This window comes from Anneissia japonica, unplaced genomic scaffold (genome assembly GCF_011630105.1).
Source record: "Anneissia japonica isolate Jap-2015-1 unplaced genomic scaffold, ASM1163010v1 scaffold16662_len1167910_cov178, whole genome shotgun sequence".
In the NCBI taxonomy this organism is placed as follows: Eukaryota; Metazoa; Echinodermata; class Crinoidea; order Comatulida; family Comatulidae; genus Anneissia; species Anneissia japonica.
In genome coordinates, this window is record NW_022732216.1 from 946,795 (window position 1) to 968,846 (window position 22,052).

Sequence of the window (22,052 nt, forward strand, 5' to 3'; positions counted from 1 at the left end):
AGGCTAGCATTTTACTACCGGGCTACTACTATTATAAATATAGGCATAGGCCTACATAGCCTTGGTACGGTAGGGACACTGAACAAGTTTTGAAGTTGTTTAAATCACGATCAAATTCCGCTGAATGCATTTAACATTTGCCATTAACGAGCAGTCAGCCATATGAAAAGCGGAGGAGTTAACTTCCAAACGGAATAAAGGACTCGAACGACAAGCTTCCAAACGGCATTTCACAGACGCGTTTGGGAGCTTGTCATATAACAATAGTAAACGTGTTTGACCCGTTTCTGTCGTTGGGGATAATTTGTAGATCACGTCTTAGAGGGAAACCTGTATTTATATTTTTGTGCTACCTGTTCTACCTAAACATAATGTATAAAAATAATATTTATTTAAATCTAAAGACCTGTTTATACTTCAACGATAACGATAAAAAAGCTAAAAAGTGATTGTGCATATAGAAAACAAAAGAAATAAGAGAAGTTTTTACACTAGGACGATTCGATAATGATTTATCGTGTATACGATAACAAAATATTTTTAAGAATCAAATCAGATGATGTCTGACATCATCTGATTTGATTTGTCAAAATATGTTATCGCATAACTGATAAATCGTTATCAAATCGATATTTCGGCCGTATAAGATGTCCTCCCCATTCCCTCTTCCGCCGTCGGAATTCCTCCTTACGATACGATCCACTGGGACCAAGCCTGTATTTAGCCTTGAAACCACCATGTAAGTCCAAGGTCTAGGCTTGGTAAAGTTCATGGAATTCATTGCTTAAAAAGCATTTAATTAATACTAAACTGGCAAATTAAACAAGTACTGTAGCTTAATTTTAGTATTAAATTTGCATGTTACGGATGATCTGCACATTAAGGGCGAACATGATTTTAAAAATAAAAAAAATGTGTATGTTGTGCAAGATAACCTTCTGTTTTTCGATTATAATTTGCTATTTTAAGCCTCATCAACAGTACACAAGAATCTATGGTAATTAATAATATTTTAATGCAATCTCTTATTTTATATTTGGTTCACTTTTAGAATTTTGAATTCAGATTATTGTAGTATAAAAATGTATATATTAAATCATAACGTTAACCATCAACTATAGAAACTGTGTTGTGAATGCCATAATTTTTATTACATTGCTATTAAATTTGACTCACGATGAAGAAATTATAATAAAGGTAATCATCAACATATAGGACAGAGTGTTAAAATGCTTGAGAGCGTGGACTAGATTCATGAATTTATTCTTTAGCTTATCAATACCCTTTGTGACTAAAACAACATCGTTCCTTGGCTGCATAATGAGACATTGGGAACATCACGTACATAGCTCATACATCCTGTAGTTTTTGCGAAAGTATTGCAACATGTACAATTAAATGCGATTGAAAATGAAAAGAGTAATCACTCTACAATTGTAAACCTACTGAAACTCATAAATGCTGATTGAAAAATTCATCTTCATATTTGTTTTTGACATTCCTTTGGCATTACATCACTTGGCATTACCCATGATGCATTATTTATGTTTTTTTATATTGTTTTTTTTTATATTGTTCTGGTAGATAGTAGTAGCCGATGGTAGTTCTTGCAATAAATAATTGTAATAAATGATTGATTGATTGATTGATTGATCAGCATTATAAAAAAAATACAAAAATGTTTTTAATAGTGTACAATTTTTCAGTATTAGCTAAAAAATATTTATTATTATTACAGTATTTTAAATACTTCAAAGCCTACTTGGCAGTAGAAGTCTACTGTTGTCCCATCATCTAAAAACACAGGATTGTAAAAGTAGGACTAATTTTTAAAACATTGAATCGAGATGCCTAGGATGGCAGAAATTTATTTCCATTGTGGTTCCCAAAATCTATTTATATTGGTTGATAAAATTATTGTGAAAGTTATTGTAACCATGATAAATTGCATTGAAATTTAACTAATCAAAAACTTTGAGATCTAAAAAGGGCAGGTTTATTTTAATTTAACATGTGCGCAAATTAATTGTTCATTGAATTTTTATTTATTTATTTATTGACTAATCGACTAATTGCCTTTGTCTCTGAAATGGAACACCCCCTCATCACTATGGTATTTCACAAACAAATAAGAAACAAAAAACAGCATTCAGTCAGTCAATTGTAAGTACTGTACAATATTGCACGTTAACAGCCAATTGAATTTAATTAATGCATTGAAGTTTGTTATAGTTGGTGAATTTTAATTATTATTATTTGTATTAATATTATCAATAGATATAAACTTTGGACTATAGTGGGTATAGGTAATTTTTCTAAATTTAGGAATTTCAAGTAACCGATTAGATCTCAATGTTTTTTCTCAATATTTATTCTTATTCTTTTATTGCCAAACAAAAACAAGACTGAGCTGACTGGCTTAGACACAAAAGTGAACTAAATAAATATAAAAACAAAAGTACTGTATGTCATCAACCCAGTTTTATGTAAAAATAAACCTGTTATAATAAACACAATTATAATGGTTAATTAGAATAGAAATAAATTAATAATGAATCAGAATATTAAATTAAACAAGTAGAATTAAATATATTAGCATAAAAATATATAGAAAAAAAATGAAATTAATTTAAGTTAATGCACACATGTGCCCAATGAAAACCATTGTATTAATAAGCTTTGGTTCTGCTCTTCAAAGTAGTACTCATTCAATTGTGACCTTCTTGCTGTCTTCGGCATGAAGAGACATATATTGATCTACACAAATTAGTTTCTCCCTCTCGTCTTTAATTGAATTTTTACTGACAATATTTAAACACGTGTTCAGTTCAATAAAATTTACAAAGTTTTCATTGACTGTGCTTGGCAGGTACTGTATACTCTAGGCCTATAGTATGCTACAACTATACACACCAGACAAATATTGCATCGTAAATTGAAATCCATTTTGGAATTCTTGTCAACAATACTGTACCTGATTATGTCAAAGTATTTGACCAACAGAATGTGTGCATGTCGTGCAGTTTGAAATCGTCAAGTACTTGAAAATTGTACGTCTGGCACTCAGCACACATTATGATCCTGATGTACAAACTGCGCAGTTTTTGAAGATATAATCATCAAATATGTGAATGATCAAATTGTTTAGGTGATGAATTGTAAATGATAAAAATATTGATAGTGGAAATGATTATGAACTTATTGATACTGAAGGCTACCTGTCTGACTATTCAAACACTGAATTAGTTAATTCTCCATCAATTGTGTACTATTATTATTATTATTATTATTATTATTATTATTATTATTATTATTATTTGATGTGGTTTGATGAAGGTTGTGATGGCAATGATGTTTAATAGTGGTGAATACAATGGTAATGGTAATGGCTATGATGATGATACTGGTGGTAATAAGCTGGTGATGCAGTTGATAGTAGCATTGAAGGTGGTGATGCTAGTGATAAAGATAACTGGTTATGTTTAAGCAATGGCAGTGATGTCTTGGAAGTTGTAGTGGAAGATTTTGCTGCAGTTGGCCTGACATGGACAAAGGTGGTGATGGCTGTGATTTTTATTGATAAATATAATGGTATGGCAATGAGGATGATAAAAATGGTCTACAGTTATGATAATATTTCAAAGAAGAAAAAGGTGTGGTTCAACTATTCTCATTCTATTCACAAGTTATATCCAGAACAAAACCCTACACAATAGAACAAGACAGTTCTATATAATACAGTTCTACCATAATTAGCGTTTTAACATCTTGTAATAATTCAGAAACCAATTAGAGAACTCCAATAGAATACAACATGTAATTATGGTAATTGTCTTTTCTCTCAGGCAGCAATAACATTCAGAAAGCATTGAAAACAAATTGACTAAATATGGAAATTATCATCATCATCATCCCTCTTTCTCTAAATAATACCGCACTAGAAGAAATATTAAATAAGTACTTAAAATAATTGCATTGTGGAGATCTAGCAATAAGCAAAAATGTATACTATACCATATGTTTTAAATGCTATATAGATGCAAAGTAATGTTTATTGCAAAGCAGTTGGTTGGCTTGAAATATACAAAGTACAAGTGTCACATAATATATTCATGTAAAAAAGGAAACAGAATAAAACAAATGCATAAATACAAAACAATATTAAAAACAGTAATTTTCAGCAAAGTTTCATTATCATAAAAAATAGTTTTTAAAAGTTAAAATGTATATTTTAGTATTAGCCTCATTATCACTACAGTATCTTTATAATATATAAACACAGTTACAAACGTTTTCTGTATCTTGGAAGCTCATTTTTCTTCGATGAGACTTTTTACTATCTCAATATTAAGATTTTTTGTGATACAGTTCACCCTCCAATTAGAGACCCTTAACTCTGAGACCCCTTTAATTCGAGACCATCCCAAATTTTCAAGTCTCGAATTGGAGGGCAAACACATATTTGAAACCAGATTAAGTTATTTCACAATATTTTTTTAACATTGTCAGATATATAATGGAAGAATATACGGTACAGTAGGCCTATATTAATTGTGAAATGTTTGAAAAATATATTGTGACTGTAGCAAATGTATGGGATATAATTTTAGTCATTATTACTTCCTTGACATTTCAATGCCATTCACAATCCATCGACTTATAGTTGTTTCTGACTAGATACATTTTTTGTTGAAGAATATGTTTGTGATTACTGTATATCATAGAGAACATGCATTGCATTGCATTGAAGACATAATGGCCATATAATAAAAATACAGTACATTATATAAATTATATCTTTACCTTTATTGTACCTTAAAAATAAATATAAAATTATATTATAATTATTATATTAATTATATAATTACTATATTTTGATAACCTTATTATTATTTATTATTATTACACAGTATATCATATATTATAGTATATTATATAATAATATTATATTATATCTTTACCTTTATTATAGATACAACCTTCTTTAGCTTAGCTAGGAGGGTCACTCACGATTGTTTACGTTTTGAAAGATATGGTATAATATTTATGTGCATTTATTTTCTTATTTTAGAAATTATTTGTTTATTAGACAAAAATGACTTTTCTATCACCAAATCCTATTTGTGAGAAAGGTACAACCATTTAACCAGTGGCATCACAGAGTTTGTGGGGGCCTGGCGGTGACTGTTATAGGTGGGAGGGGCCCGTAATAAGGGAGCGAAGCTGATTTTGACTGCCATTCTGATATTGGACTGGGTGTTATAGCTTCTTCTCTGGCATAGGAAAATCATTTCAATTTTTTTTTCTCAAATGTCTTTGCAAGAGTACAGTGTTATAAGAGCTGCCCAAAGCCAAAGAAATATAAATAGTAAGAAATGTTTAATGAGTTAAAAGCTTCAACATTTCTTAACTTTCGCAGATTAAAAGACGAAAGCAGTAAAATCATGAAAGTGTTCACTATAATACCTTCATGGTAAAACTAAAATGAATGGTTTTTATGAGGATACATCACTGCTGTATGAATTCCTCATTCTTGTCTGTCATTTTAACATATTATTTTTTACCAAGCTTTATTATAATTATGGTAATGATGCCCAATGGCAACATTGTTGTTGCCATGGAAACATAACCATGTATGACATGGTTAGAGATATCATAGTTGAGAATGTAACCCATGCAGTCTTATGTATATTTATTCAACATTGTGTAGGCGTCTCTGTCCAGTTCAAAAGAGAACTAATTAATCATATCATGTTCTTTACATTGACTGCTGAAAAAATAATAATAAGTTAGGAACTTATATAGCGCCATTTAAAAAACCGAAGTAATTATCAGTGGCGCTTCATGTTATAAGAACCAAAGCACGAAAAAAGTTTATTCCAATAGAAAATGTGAGAGGTTGTTGTACGTCAAGTCAATTCATTGCAATCATAAAAATATAGTCGTAAAAATAATTTGGTTATTCAAATTTATATATAGCAAATATTAGTTAATATACATAAAATTATTTTTCAGACACATGTTTATACAAGGTTTTTTTTTAGAATTGATAGAAAAACCAACAAGAAGTGATTTATTTGTTTATTTGTCAAGCTTTGTGAAGTGTTTTTTCATAAATCTAAATTTCAAAATGAAATAAACTTAGGTTGTACTCAAGGGTGGCACCAGGATTTGCCCAACGGGAGGTCCCAGGTCCCCCATGGAGGGTCTCTGACATGAGCAAAGTGGATGTGGTTGGGCATCGCTCAAAATGTGTAAAAATTGATCCAAGGGGCACAGTTCCCGGCAAATGTGACAACTTATGGGTTTCAAAGGCTTGTTTAATCGATTTTAGGGTCTACATGTAGAAAATACATATAATTTTTTATTCTTCTGGACACTGATAGATTGTGGTTTTTCTCCCCGATGGTGGGACCAGCTCTCCTTGATAGAGGGTGCTGTGCCCCCATCACTCCCACTGCCACCGCTGGGTGTACTCAACATAGGAACCTGATTCAAATACCAAAGTATAGCTAAATATTGTCTACCTAAATATCATTTAAACTTATTTTTCATGGTTTGTACCAGAGACAGATTCATTTACATACATATACATCCCTTTCATAATTATAGCTAAAAGAAGAGGATAATTGGAATCTAATCTTCCTAATTATAGAGATTGTATTATAATTTAAGAATATTAGGAAATAATTAAGTTAATAGATTTTCCACACTGTTACAATCCATTAATAATATTACCTGATAAATTACTTATTCCTAGGGTAGATAAAATCTACTGTAAACAGCCTGAGAAAATGCATTGTTTTCTAATCAATCATATTTATTGTACACAAGCTTCTCCATTTCCTGTTAATTGTTCCAGTCCTTCAAACCATGGAGGTACCTCCATGTTCAAACCTAGGCAGGCCTACAGTTTCCCCATTTCCTGTGGATTTTTCCCTAGTCATTCTAACCCAGGCCTGCCTATTATAGTTTTAAGTTTCTCTTCACCTTTCACTCCTTGTTTTAATATTGCTTACTGATGTATATACAATTTAATCAATATATTAAATTATATCAATAGATATTCATAAAACCTAAATACATTTGGGGTATGAAATTTCATAGTGCTGAGAAAATTGATTTTTCCTATTAAGGTATTGTCTCAAAATAGAATGTACATGAGACAGTATTAATAAACATGCACTTTAAAGTGAACTTGATATACTTACTGTACATGGAGATACCCAGACTAATACCTAATTCACACTAAGACGTAATTTTACAGGGGGAATATGCTAAGTGTAAGGCCCTGTCCAGACTATCAAATTGATATGACAAAAACAAGTGACATGCCTGAAAATGGTTATGATGACATCACATCATGACCATATATAGGCATATCATGACTTTACAACAGTTTTTTGTCAAAGAAATTTTGATAGTGTAAACAGAGCTTAACAAGGACTTCCTAAAGCTCTGTCCACACTATCACATTTTATGTGATGTGCCTATATATGGGCATGATGATGTCATATCATAGTTTATGCCCAAATATGGGCATATCACAGTTTTTTGTCACATAAAATTTGATAGAGCTCCCCACAATGTTCTATTTCTTCCCGGCAGATTTTGCCGTGGATCTCCGATGGCTATGCCAGGCCTCCCCAACCCTGGGCCACTATCATTTAAACAACCATCATGTTTTTTTAGAGTAATTTACGCCCTGTGTTGCACTCTGTTAAACTGATTTTGCAAGTCCTTTCACTTAAAAATATATGTCAAACATATGGTCAGTGTTCTGTCTTTTGTTCAGCCCCCCCCTTCCCTTCACCATCTCTGGAATCACCTATTTCTATCTGACCATAAATTTAATGCTATTCTCGTAACTTTGCTTTATTTTTAACATTTTTTGGTTCAATTTTTGAATTGATGTGGGAAAATTTCTAATTATTATTTTTTCATCCTCCACATTTTTCTATTAACTCAATATGTATTTTTTTTCCTCTACAGTACTATAAGTTTAAATTTCCGGATGGAATAAAGTCAGTAATTGTGAAAGCCACGTCAAATACCAGCTTATGTGCAGTTGTTTCGTTGCAGTCTATCAATGTAAGTTCTTGAATGAAAAACAAAATCAGCATTTGAATCATCATCATGTAATACTATACCCCATTTTCGCCAAGTTTGTAATAAAAATTTCCAGGAACCTGGCAACTACCACGATTGGGCTTAGTTCCACAGGCCTAGCATTTTGTTCTATATAATTACCATCATGATTAAATTACTAACGAGCACAAATATTTTTGAAACGGAAAAAGAACAAAATGTTGATAATAAAAACAAGTCTGAGTCTTAAAAAGCTATTTCAATGTTTACATACAGTAATTAGCAAAAGATTCTATTGTCTGCTGCTGCTGCTATGGCAAAGGTCAAGCAGTGGTATCCGCTGCACGATGGTAACTTGCCAGCTGTTCAGGCTAGGCCTCTGGAAGTCCCCCCAGTGAAAAGTTGCGAAACGTTGGTGGTGTTGTTTCAAAATTGACTCAATAAAATGGTGTATACAATACAGCATCCTCATCAGCACATTCATATTTGATATCTATAATACAAAAGAATGACTTTGTTTACGCTATAAAAAAAATACATTGAACAAGTTTTTGTTTTCGGATTTGCTTAAATGTATAATTTTACAATGAATTTAAACAAATATTTTCAGTGAGGGGGAACTGTAGGTGGGTTCAAGTCTCTTCTTTTGGGGGTGCCCAACATCACTTTGCACCCCTATGCCACTTCACAATCATCATGTTCATGTTGATAGTCATTATCATCATCATCAAATTTATTGTTAATATTAACCATAATCAATAAATTAATTTGTAGAATTTGTTAATAATACATTAACATCCATGCTAAAGTTATTTAATAAAAAACTGAATGAATTAATAGAATATATGGGATAATGGAAAATGTATTTCAACCAAAGATTCCATTTTAATCATAATCTACCATGAATCATACTTCATCATTTTGAATGTGAAAGAGAAGATAGTTTGCAATTTAATGCTAAATTTTTATCTGTTTCATGTTTTTTATAAATTATTCAGCTGCGCTTCGTTTAAGGTAATGAAATGCTAATTTTCAATTGTCGATGCACACTGCCGGCCAAGTGATGCTAATCCATGGCTTTGCGATGAGATAATGGCAGATGACAGATTAACTGTTCCAAGTAATCGCGCGTCACATGACCTAGTGTGTACATGTAATACCGTCAGTCGTTTACTGATCTAAAGTTGGACTTGTTTTCTCAGGTACAGTACTGTAGTGTCCATCATAGATACAAAGGTCTAGACACTTGTGCGTGAGATTAAATGTGACCGGCTCTGGCAAAACCCAACATTTGTCGCAATTTCTAATTTTTCACTAGGAGTACCCAATACTAATCAGATAATCAGAATTTTGGACAATATCAGATATTTACAGTTTATAAAATAAATATATTGAAGAACAATCAATAACTAAATCTAACTGAAATTATATTAAACTTACAAATCCTTATTGTAAACTATTGATTTTGGAATCTTTGGAAGCAGTTTTCTAAAAAAAAATACTTGGCTGATATCTAATGAATTAAATATTTCTTCTCTTCTCTTTAATACTCAACCAATTTCCATCGAATAAAAAATGTTTTAAAGAAGAGTTCATACAGAATCTAAAAATACCAACAACAAAATGTTGATTTTTTCCGAAAATCAGTGGGTTTTTGCTGATCACCAGTGCTTTTGGCCATACTCACTGTAAAATCTATTTACGAATCATGTATTTGTGTTCAGTTTTTAGTAGCACATGTAGTTCATTACACTATTCATTATTAAAAGCGATCATAAAATAATGTATAAAAATTATTATAATTGTTTGTGTGACATTATTCTGATACTTGTCTATTGCTTATATTCTAAAATGAAAACGAGAGATAGGAGAGAGGAACTTATTAAGAAATACTATAATCTACTATCAGAAAGAAAATCTAGTGGGAAAAAGCAGAAACATTGATGAGGCAATATTATTATCAAGGACATAGTGGGTATTAACCACAGTATTTTAAAGAAGGATCTGCAAATGCTCTACAGGTCCTTGACTAGAAGGAAAGACAGAGGAAAAAAAAAAAAAAAAAACAGGACAGACCAAAGAAGAACTGCCATTTAACTTAAAAAATTTTAGATCTAAAAAGTATCATGGTATCGAAAGAAATCTAGGTGTGTGTTGTGAGTTGGATGTGATGAAAATTCACATTGATGTGCAACTAAGATGAATAAGTAAATCATATACAGTAGTGTTTATAATATGTGCCACACAGAATATATAGTGCAATTTATTTGGCACCGAATAGAAAAATAATGGCGTACTCTTGTAAAGACAGGAGCAGCTAGCTCAGTCGGTTAAACTGGTGGTAGACACTGTGTGTGCGCTGGATCATAGAGATCTCTTGGTCGGCGGATCAATTCCCATCGCTGCTCTCCTGGTGTTATTACAGCTGGAAGGGCTGAGATGCAAGTTTCAAAAATGCATCCTCTTTCGGATGAGACTTTTAAGCCGTTGGTCCCATGTGTAAAATGGCCCATGAGCACGTTTAAGAAAGCAGTATATTCCCAATCACCGCCAGAATTCACCAAACTAAATTTTAAAGTCTTCTTCAGAATTTTGTGGGTTTCCCATAAATCTATCCATCCAGCAGCGTAACTTAACGCCAGATGACCCAGATAGAGAGAATGTACCATTTATAATCTGTATCCTATTCTGAGACACAAGTACAGAAACAGTATGATAATACAGTATTCACAAAATATAAATCCTTTAGCAGTGAGTATTAAATTGATCTAATTAGTGTTATATTATTACCTTCATCATTAATTACATAAAACTTTTACTCTAGTTTAAATAACTGTGTTTTAATTGGCCTTGTGGACTTTATAGGCACATGGGGATTGGGAAGACGTTGGTTATCTATTGGACTGGATTAATTTGTTAGCTTTAATGATTTGTAATTATTTCTGGTTAATTGCTGCAGTACTACAATTAGGCTAATGTACATTATGCATATCATTAATTATTGACATATACCTTTGGATTGCCATGTTCCTGGAGCAATGATCAATATTCCAATTGTCATAATTTAGCCATTTTTTGTTATTGGTGCTTGTTTAGCAAACCCGTCACCCGCCAATAATGTGATTTTGGAAAAATGGAAATTTCAGAAAGAATAATAAAAGTTCTTTCTTTTATTTTAAAGAAGGATCTGCAAATGCTCTACAGGTCCTTGACTAGAACGAAAGACAGAAAAAAAAAAAAAAAAAAGAACAGGACAGACCAAAGAAGAACTGCCATTTAACTTTAAAAATTTTAGATCTACTGTAAAAAGTATCATGGTATCGAAAGAAATCTAGGTTGTTGTGATGAAAATTCACATTGATGTGCAACTAAAGGTGAATAAGTAAACCATATACAGTAGTGTTTATAATATGTGCCACATAGAATATATAGTGCACTTTATTTGGCACCGGATAGAAAAATAATGGCGTACTCTTGTAAAGACAGGAGTAGCTAGCTCAGTCGGTTAAACTGGTGGTAGCCACTGTGTGTGCGCTGGATCATAGAGATCTCTTGGTCGGCGGTTCAATTCCCATCGCTGCTCTCCTGGTGTTATTACAGCTGGAAGGGCTGAGATGCAAGTTTCAAAAATGCATCCTCTTTCGGATGAGACTTTTAAGCCGTTGGTCCCATGTGTAAAATGGCCCATGAGCACGTTTAAGAAAGCAGTATATTCCCAATCACCGCCAGAATTCACCAAACTAAATTTTAAAGTCTTCTTCAGAATTTTGTGGGTTTCCCATAAATCTATCCATCCAGCAGCGTAACTTAACGCCAGATGACCCAGATAGAGAGAATGTACCATTTATAATCTGTATCCTATTCTGAGACACAAGTACAGAAACAGTATGATAATACAGTATTCACAAAATATAAATCCTTTAGCAGTGAGTATTAAATTGATCTAATTAGTGTTATATTATTACCTTCATCATTAATTACATAAAACTTTTACTCTAGTTTAAATAACTGTGTTTTAATTGGCCTTGTGGACTTTATAGGCACATGGGGATTGGGAAGACGTTGGTTATCTATTGGACTGGATTAATTTGTTAGCTTTAATGATTTGTAATTATTTCTGGTTAATTGCTGCAGTACTACAATTAGGCTAATGTACATTATGCATATCATTAATTATTGACATATACCTTTGGATTGCCATGTTCCTGGAGCAATGATCAATATTCCAATTGTCATAATTTAGCCATTTTTTGTTATTGGTGCTTGTTTAGCAAACCCGTCACCCGCCAATAATGTGATTTTGGAAAAATGGAAATTTCAGAAAGAATAATAAAAGTTCTTTCATTTTTTATTGCACTAGCCGCTGCCTTGAAATCTAAATAAAATCATGTATATTTCTTCCCATTTACTGTATATAAACTTAGAGCATTTAACCATCTCATCTACACTTTTTACATTCAACAATAACATTTTATTTATGTTTTCTCCTCCCTCTAAATGTTTTTGCCAAAATCATTTGCTAAATAAGAAAACAACATTTTATTTTAATTTTTTCTGATGATCTGTAAAAAAATAAATATGTGAAACAAGGTATAAAACAGTCTCTTATTTTGATGTTATTGCTTTGTTTATGTTTTAATTCTTTTATTTTATGTATTTTCACCTGTGTATTGGTTATAAACAATTATTTTTTGTTTTACTTTATTTAATTTAATTTTTAATTTTTTTTGTATATTATTACTGTATGAAATAAGATATACTAAACTTATTTCTTTATAATTTTTCTAATTTTCCGTACATCTACAATATTGCCTCCTTTTTTATCTTTTAAGTCTAATCATGTACAATACAGAGGTGCACGTACAAGTTTAACCAACCGCTCTTAACACGGCCGCGTAAAAAATTCTGTATAAATTTAGCTTTGATTGTATCTGTACAGGTAATTTAGAATATGTTTATATCTCTATTAAGCCTAATGTTACAGTATTAGCTAAAAACATGCTGAAATTCCTCTCCATAGCCCCTTGGAATAGATAAATGTTGATTTGAGTTGGGTGAAGAACTGTGAATGACGATATTCGTCATCATCATTCCTCACATGTAATCAAACTTGAAGTTTGAATGTCATTTACTGTGAAAATGATAATTTGCACAGTATTTGTACCACAATAACGTTGATAAATTTGACATTTATTGTGGATGTTTTTCATTTGGTTAAAAATAGACGTTTGGTGTACACTGTGATATTGGTTAATTAAACATTAAGTCTGAAAATGTATTCATTTCTTAGAAATTAGAAAAAAAAAGAGGTTTTTCTGTAGAGTAGTTATTTTCCCAGTCTAATTTTCTATAGGGGAACCTGGGAGGGCATATACCACCACATCATACACTATTGTCCTAAGAAACTGTAGCTGGAGAAATAGCTCAAATCCTACAGGGATTTATATTGTAGTTTGCTCTTTATTTTTTGCTATTCTACTCGTTGTGAAGATAGTGGTTGAAGATTTCCATTCACATCGTCAGAGTTATTGCTGAGAAATGACTTATTTTTCATACTTCCATGCCTTTAGGGTGTTATTCCATTAAAAACCCATAGTAAACATACATCATACTCAACTCAACTCTTTAGTAGCTTGTCCAGTCATCCATACTACAGTATGATTAATTGCTTGGTAAGATCTGAGGTGAGACATGTTGAAATTCAACACAGTTGATTATCGTTTCTTTTATATGAACACCAAATAGAAACTTGCCAAGGTCATAGAAAATATATTATGTAATTATTTATTTCTCAATCTCTTCATTTGCTCATTTGTTATTTCATTCATCTATCCATCCATCCATCCTTTCATAATCTATTCATTCATTTAGTCATATATTTGTCCATTCATTCATGTTTTACGTTCTGTTTAACTCTGTTTGCTTGTGTATGTTTGATGGTGAGTTTGCCATCAGCCATTTGTTCGTTCGTTCGTTGTTCGTTCATTCATTCATTCATTCATTCTCGTTCATTCATTCATTCGTTCATTCATTCATTCATTCATTCATTGAATATTTTTTGAAAAGAATATTTGATCTTTTTCCAATCTGAATATTAATCTTTGACCTTGGGATGTCATTTTACTAACCAACATGCTTGCTGGTTGTATAATTCCTAGAATTAGACTTAGAATTATAGTAAAAATAATATAAATAAATAAATAAATAAATAAATAAAAAGAATGTGTATTGTATAATGTATAGACTCAACCAAGTACAGTACTTTATACTTATTTATATTGTCAATCCAGTGCTTGTTATTTGAAAATGGTATATGTGCTAAGAAAAGCACACTTAATTTTTGTTTTTCAGCTGATTATTTGGGGGAGGGGACATTTAAGCTTCTTTGGAATAGTTGGTAACATACAGATAATTACTGAAATTCTTCAGCCATCAAAGTGGTGTTTATGAGTTCAAAGCAACACAAAATACATCCCTAGCAGAAAGCGTTGCCACAATATTTGGAGGTTTTAACACATTTTAAACATTTTTACAATTCCTTGATTTAATTCGAGTGATTATCAAACCAAAGGTGTTCCATTTTTCACACCCCTCAGGAGGAGTGTAGGTGAGTGATGATGTGGGAGTTATATAAAATATAATAAATCTAAAAGGTTGAAATCTTATGCATCTGCAACACTATAGTATGTACAGTATGCTGATTGCCTTGGTCAAAAACTGTGTTTAATTGATCATTTATAGTCCAGTTTTATGAGTTTCGCATCGCAGTGTATAGTCTACAGTAATGTGTAAATCCAGTTTAATATTAGTGTATAGTATAGTCCAGTTTTATATTAGTAGTTAGTTTTGGTATATAGTTCCTTATCGTATCTTATCAATATTTAAATACTGCTAACAATGCAAACAAGTTTAGCTTTGTAACAAGATAGGAGTGTTATAACTCAACAAACAACACGGAACCTCTAAAAATACAATTGTATCAATCTTATGTTATGGATTAATAGTTTGGTTTAAAATTATATTCAAAATTGCTGGGGGTGTAACTAGAGTTTTTGGGTGACTGAGGAATGCCGAAAGTCACTCCATAGTTATTTATAATATGGATTATTATTTTTAATCTTATCTCATCCTGATGTCATCATCACGGGGAGATAAGGAATGGTCTTGAAAATAGGAAAGATGTCACCAATACCGAAGTTACAGTTTAAGCCAATTATGCAATTGCGTATATACCAAAGGTTGCGCTATGAAAGCTTATGGCTTACGGTACAGTACTGTGGATACCATTAAGCCAATCCGGCCCTTAATATTTGTTTTTGTTATTATTAATAATAATAATAATAATAAATAATAATAATAATTATTATTATTGTTATTATTATTATTATTATTCTTATGTTGATTAAATTATTATAATTATTGTAATTATTATTATTTTATTATAAAACAATTTTTTTTATAACATTTCTTAAATGTGTATAAAATTACGGTACTTTATTTGTATTTACGGTACTGTTATTACCTTTCAAATGGAAATTATTATAAGAAGGTATATCCCCTGCCCGTTATAATTCCATTAATAATTATAATGTCCATTCGTTGCACAGACTTAAATTAGTCTTAAATTGCCTTGTTTATGAATATGTATAGTAGATCTGTAAATCGGTATAATTATTTTGATCTGCTTTGAAGGCTATAAAAACATGCTTTTTTTTATCCTTATAAATGAGCAGTTTTTTTTTTTATTTATTTTTGTCATTTATTGTTTTTTTTTTACAGATTTTAAATTCATTAAATATAAATTATCTTTAAAGTGGATTTTATGACCTATTTTTGTAGGCTAAAAATTTATCTTAAACTTCCATCAATGTTGACAATATAAAGTAAACTGAAGCAATATATGCCATATTCTTTAGTACACCTACCTACTCTAGGTGTGTTCACCACTAGATGCTAGACCTACAGTAGACTATTAGTGAGATCGCTTTTTTAATAATACTTAACTTACCTTCAGGCACATAATATGTACCTCTGATGCACTACTATAGTAGATGCAATGCATTTAATAAAAAAAATAATGAAAGTAATCATATTGGATGCTAATAATTTTCTTAACAATATCAGAAATTTTGAATTGATTGGATTTATCCAAGATTATACAGAAAAATAATTAGGAAATTTATTCCATCTATACCATGAGGCAATTCATCGCAATATAGAAGAGTTAATCTGAATAATGGAAAATAAAAAAATATAAATGGAACTGTAACAACTTATTTTTAATTTGAATTTTTGTATTAACAACATAAGCCATCACTTTATTTCAGAAGCAATCAAGAATATTTAATTTTTGATTGAATACGGGGATTTTTTTTTTTTTCAAGTTTGTCAATATTCTGATCCAATCCTGTATACTCTTGTCTAATTTGTCAGCCACAGACAGCTAAGGAGGCGATTTCTGAAGGATTAAACCACACAGCTTTGTGTAAGGGTTAAGGTGATGACACTGAGAATCACTTCAACAAACATTATTGAAAGCCCCAGTGGTGGATCCAGGAGTGTGGCAAAAGGGACAGTCACCCCTTTCCCCCCAACACTTCCAGCTGCAGTGCAAAATATCAAATTTTGAATAAGATCAAAATGGCTAAAATCCTGAAGCTTGCAAAACCTTCCTCTCTTGTCCATAGTTTCCATCCTCCTTCAGACCCTATGCATGGCATAAAGATTCTGGACCACTGAGCCCTAACCGTTACATTGGGGAAGCACCTTCCCAGCTACACCATTGACTAACACTTGCCGAGTAATACTGAAGTCTTGAATTATAGAAAGGAGAGGAGTGTTATAACAAATGTTACTCCAACATTAACAAATATTGCTTTCATCTAGAATCCAAACTGTATTATTCTACTGTACTGTGTTTAACCAATAAGTTAATAACGTATGAATAATTACCCGTGTACCCGTAGAAGAGACAATTCTTTATAACACCTATCTAATATTTTATTTTTGTTTTTTATTATATCTTTATCAAAAGTGATTATATCATACTTTACTATGAAAGCATATATTTAGGCAGATTCGGTGCTATATAATTCTCAAAAGTATGCTTTATAATATATTACTCTATTGCATGAGTTAAAATTGTACATTTGATATTTATTTTGACAGAGGCCTTGAAAGTTATTTTGTATCGAAACTGAAGATGATCTCCCAATATACTTGGATAGGAATTTATCAGTACAAAAATATAATTGATCTCTCGTTTTAAAAACTTGAAACAGTTTTAATCTGCAGCAAAGGAATTAAAGTACTTAATATTTCCCCAGGTGACCAATTTTTTACATGACCGATTTATTGCTTTGACTTCTTTCTGTGTTTCTTTCTACAGTGCCCAGTGTATGATCAGTTTAGAAATGTGGAATTTACAGGTGTTTACCAGACAATGACTACTAAAGCTGCCGTAACTGTTGAGGTAAGAGCAGCCTTCCGTCTTATCCACAGTTTTGACGCCAGGGAGATGGGGGAGATGAAGCCCTGTCATGCAGGCTTGGCCCCCGATTAGCCATGACTTGTTGATATTAGAAAAAAATATTTTATTCAAAATTTATTGGGTATTGTTTTAAAAACAGCATTTTGCAAACTATAAGAACTGGGTTTCATAAATGCTTCAGGTCACTTGACCGCATCTCACGATAGACGTCCAGTCGTATTGGTTACTTTGTAAAATTCTGGTTTTGTACAACATCTCTTGTGTCAGGATTAAGGCAAGTTGGTACATTTTTGAAAAAATTGATTATTTTCTATAATTCCCCTCTAATCTAATTATATTTCTTTTGTTTTTTACATAGAGGGAATACTTTAAAGGGGCTGAATTTTTTGTTGTCCTGGTTGTGCAGCCAGACGACAAGGAGTGCGGCGGCAAGTATGCAGAAATTCAACCTTCGCTAAAATATGGTGGTAAGAAAATTTCCGTAGTGAATCGAACCCAGTTTTAATAATAATTATAATTTTAATGATTTTTTTTATTAATTCTTTATTTGTTTTTCATTCAAATTGGAAATCAGAAATCTGGGCTTCTGGGGACTTTCGGCAGCCACATTTCAGCTCCACCCGACTTAACTAACAAATAATGAATACATATGGATAAAAATAATGTCTAACTCTCAATGAGGGTTATTTGAGCCAAGCGATCAGACTCCAATTATAACCGGACGCTGGCCAGGTTTGAACCGGGGTCATCAGCTCAAGAAGCAGCCAACCACTCAGCTCAAAATTGTCTGCATTAACTTTATCAGTGCAGTCAGCTTGTCTAAGCTTCACCCTTTAGTATACACAAGATAATAATAAACCTACACCTGATGAATCCAGCATAGACTGCTGGCAAAAGCTTATGTAATAAAATATATGAAGTTAATATATACGGTACTACCAGTGTGTTTATTTTATAATAAATCTACAGAAACCAAAATTGGAACACCATGATAATGGTAATTATATAGAATTATTATCTTCTATCTTTCTGAATTTTGTATCTATAAGATTCAAAACAGCGAAATTATAACCTAACCTATGTTTAATTGATTGGAAGTGCTTCTCTCAAATGAGGCATTTTGTGGCGAAATGGTTAAGTTGTCGCCCAGTCCGGTATTGAGTAAATGAGCTATAAAATATGGGAGCTCAAAAAATTGCCTAAAAATCCAAATTTGTTTTTCACTATAGATCAACAGTTTAATGTCTTATTAATCATGTCCAAAGTATTAGTTCTGGAAGTGGTTAAGAAATTGTTTTTTTAACGTTATTTTTCATAGTTCATTCTATTAAACAATGTATGCACAAATAACTTTGAAAGGCAATTACTCAAAATCATGTTTATCTTGACTCTAAGAGTACTGTACTTTCACTTTCCAATAACGTAGGCTTAAAATGTCCAATTTGAATAAATGACCCCTCATTTTAAAGATCACATTCTCAGGTATCTGAAAATACAAATAACTTGAATTTCAATTTTTGCTACAACTTAGCCATTTTGCCACAACATTCCTCAAATAAGGCCAATATGTAAAGAAAATAAAAACAGACACATTTTTTTTCTTTTTTATCCGCTAAAACTTACGAAAATATCGTCTTTCTGCACATATTCAACTTCAACTTGGCCTAGACTTTTTTTGTGTAATTATTTTGTCTTTCATTTGTTTGTATAAATTCCACTTGATCAAACACTACACTGGAAGATCCGTCAAGTCTTAAACTCCATGGTAGATTTGAAGACTTGGCATGTATCAATGGGATGGTTTCATTAAGTCTGATTAAAAAAAAAACCTCCCTCCTTAACTGACTTTAAAAAAAAAGGACGATCAACAACTCTTTTTTTTTTACATGGCCTAAGTAAGTGGCTTGAAGGGCTTTTATAAAGCGTCACACTGAACGTTAATCGAGAGTACATCCTAAACAACATGTTTGAAGATTTGTATTACCAGGACACTATTAAAAAACTGATTTCTTGCTGTAGCAAGTTTATACTATAGATAAGCCTATGTGTAACCCATTGTACCATCTGAACACTTGAATACTTTGTAATATGCAACACATTCAAATAAATGCGTCTCTTGATTAAGTGCTTCTACAAAGCCTCCAAAAGTTTCATAAGCACGGCGCTTATTTTAGTAATGTATAATACATGCTATATATACTGTCTAATACACATTTCACTGTGAGATGTGTTGTGCCATTGATCATTTTGGAATTAATCCATCATTTATAAGTACAATAGGCCGATGGCAAAATTAACATTTAAAGCATGGTTTTTAATTAAGAATCAAAATTGTATAAGTTATGATACAGATACTTTGGTTGTTTTAATTGCTTATTATAGGCTTGCTACTTTTAGTATAGTAAATAATTTATAATATGATATGATGTTTACCGAGATCCAGTCACAGTATTTTTCCTTTTAATCTATAATATAATGATATTTTATATGTAATGTGTTATTTTTTTTTATTACAATTGGCCTACATATTATAACGTTTTATAATTATGTAACAATATTTATATAATTATATATTGTATTTGTATATAAGAATTTTATATACTTCCTAAACTTACTACTGCCCCATATTTCTCATTTCAGCACTTCAGACAAATGTACGTAGTAAGACCATTAACATAGAGGTTGAAGAAACATATGCCTGTAAGTGCATTTTAACGCAACTTGCATCTATTCTATAATTTTTTTTCTTCCTGTGAAATCAATACAAGTCTAAATACATTTAATATGTATGGTACATTTGTTTGGTAAGCTTGCTTGTTATGTTATAAGCAGTGGCAGATTCCGGGGGTACCCTCTCCACTGCCTGTCCCTCACCTTACATTTTTCAAAACAATTTTTTAAAATAGAGAAAAAACATAATATATTCAAATTTCAGTCAGAGTGCCATTTCCGGCCACCTAGTTTTGTTAGTGTAGACCCTCCATTGGTGATAATACCTTCTTGGGTCCCATTTTTATTTATTTTTTTTTTATTTCAACCATCTTTAAAGAAGGTAACCCTTCCAGTTTAGCCCAGTTGGTTAACTGATATTCAGGGGCCCTCTTTAATAAAATTAAAAAAAACAGTACAAACAACATCATTACAACATAATAATAATAATAATAATAATAATAATAACTACAATAACGTACAATCCTCATAACAAGTCTTAAAAGTACATAAAGACATGATTCAAAATAGAAGTTTAATTTATATTGCCTAATATAATATAATATTAAATAAAAGTATAATATAGAATAAAATCAAACAATGTAATAATAAGGTTATCTCAATAAAACCACAATAAACAATGGCTAAGAGTTTAAAATATATCGTTTTAACTTAAGTTTAAATGTATTTTCTATTTTGCAGTCCCGGAGCTCAATTGGTAAATTATTATAAAAATTAGGACAAAGATAACTAAATGCACGTCCCATCTACAGTATTTCAAATTTCTGGATGATAAGATTTAAAACAGCATGGCCTTAGTATAACATCTATGCCATTATATTATAAGTCAGTTTAAATAAATAAAAAACAGTATTTTAAATGCTAAAAAAAACTGTTTAGGCTTAAAAATAAAAAGCAACATGAAAACCTGTAGCTGAAATATTAATTACTAATTTGCCATATCTATTTTTCTTTTGAATTTGTAAGAATACCAGCAACGTAACCATATTTTCCAACAGTATTCAAATCAAGAGATATATTCCTTTGTATAAACTCATTTTTGCTCAAGGGAAAATAAACTGCTTAAAAATAAAATGTGACATGAAAAACTAAAAATGTGTCAACAAGAGATATATTCCTTTGCAAATCTTTTGGCACTGACAGTGACAAAACAAATGACCTTTAAACCCTGTCCAGTTTTATGAAAAGGCGATGTTTAAAAAGGTTACTCAGTTGTCAGATATGCTACATTACCGTTGCTCGCAAACGTGGCTTGGTTAAGCTGCGCAACGCTATTTCGTATGACATGCTTAATACCCTGCGAAGGCAATTACTTTGGTGTTTGCAGTCCATTTCATTATACAGTGTTGTCATTTGTATGTTCATATTTTTTTAGCATCTCTAGGGGTATGTGTAGGATTTTTTTTTTTAGTAATTATAATAATATGGCTAATGTATATGTATCCACACACATACTGTACGTTTGTATGATACTACAATATGTTGCAAAATAGAATTGTTATTATGTTAGGTTAGTGTTTAAGTTGTTTCCTAGTTTCAGTAGGTTACAAGACAGCATGTATTTATATTAAGTTTTATCAAATGTATTATTTGTTTATTAGTTTAAATTGTTTGTTTGCACATACATCTATACATCTTTTTGTTGATATAAATTCAAATATTCATTAATTCATATCTATGTGATTTTTAAAAATTTGAATATATAAAACAATATTTTATGTTTCCATTACAGCATTCATAAATC

General features: G+C 31.2%; 1 protein-coding gene across 3 annotated transcripts in view; it reads left to right on the plus strand.

Annotated features, from left to right (window-relative positions):
- Positions 1-22,052, plus strand: part of LOC117115642 (SID1 transmembrane family member 2-like) — a 61,400-nt gene that overhangs the window by 10,354 nt on the left and 28,994 nt on the right. For all 3 annotated transcript variants that reach the window (XM_033259521.1, XM_033259523.1, XM_033259522.1), the window contains exons 5-8: positions 7,993-8,091; positions 17,477-17,560; positions 17,937-18,045; positions 20,219-20,278. In XM_033259521.1, coding sequence (XP_033115412.1) covers positions 7,993-8,091; positions 17,477-17,560; positions 17,937-18,045; positions 20,219-20,278 — 352 coding nt within the window. The remainder of the gene's footprint in view (positions 1-7,992; positions 8,092-17,476; positions 17,561-17,936; positions 18,046-20,218; positions 20,279-22,052) is intronic.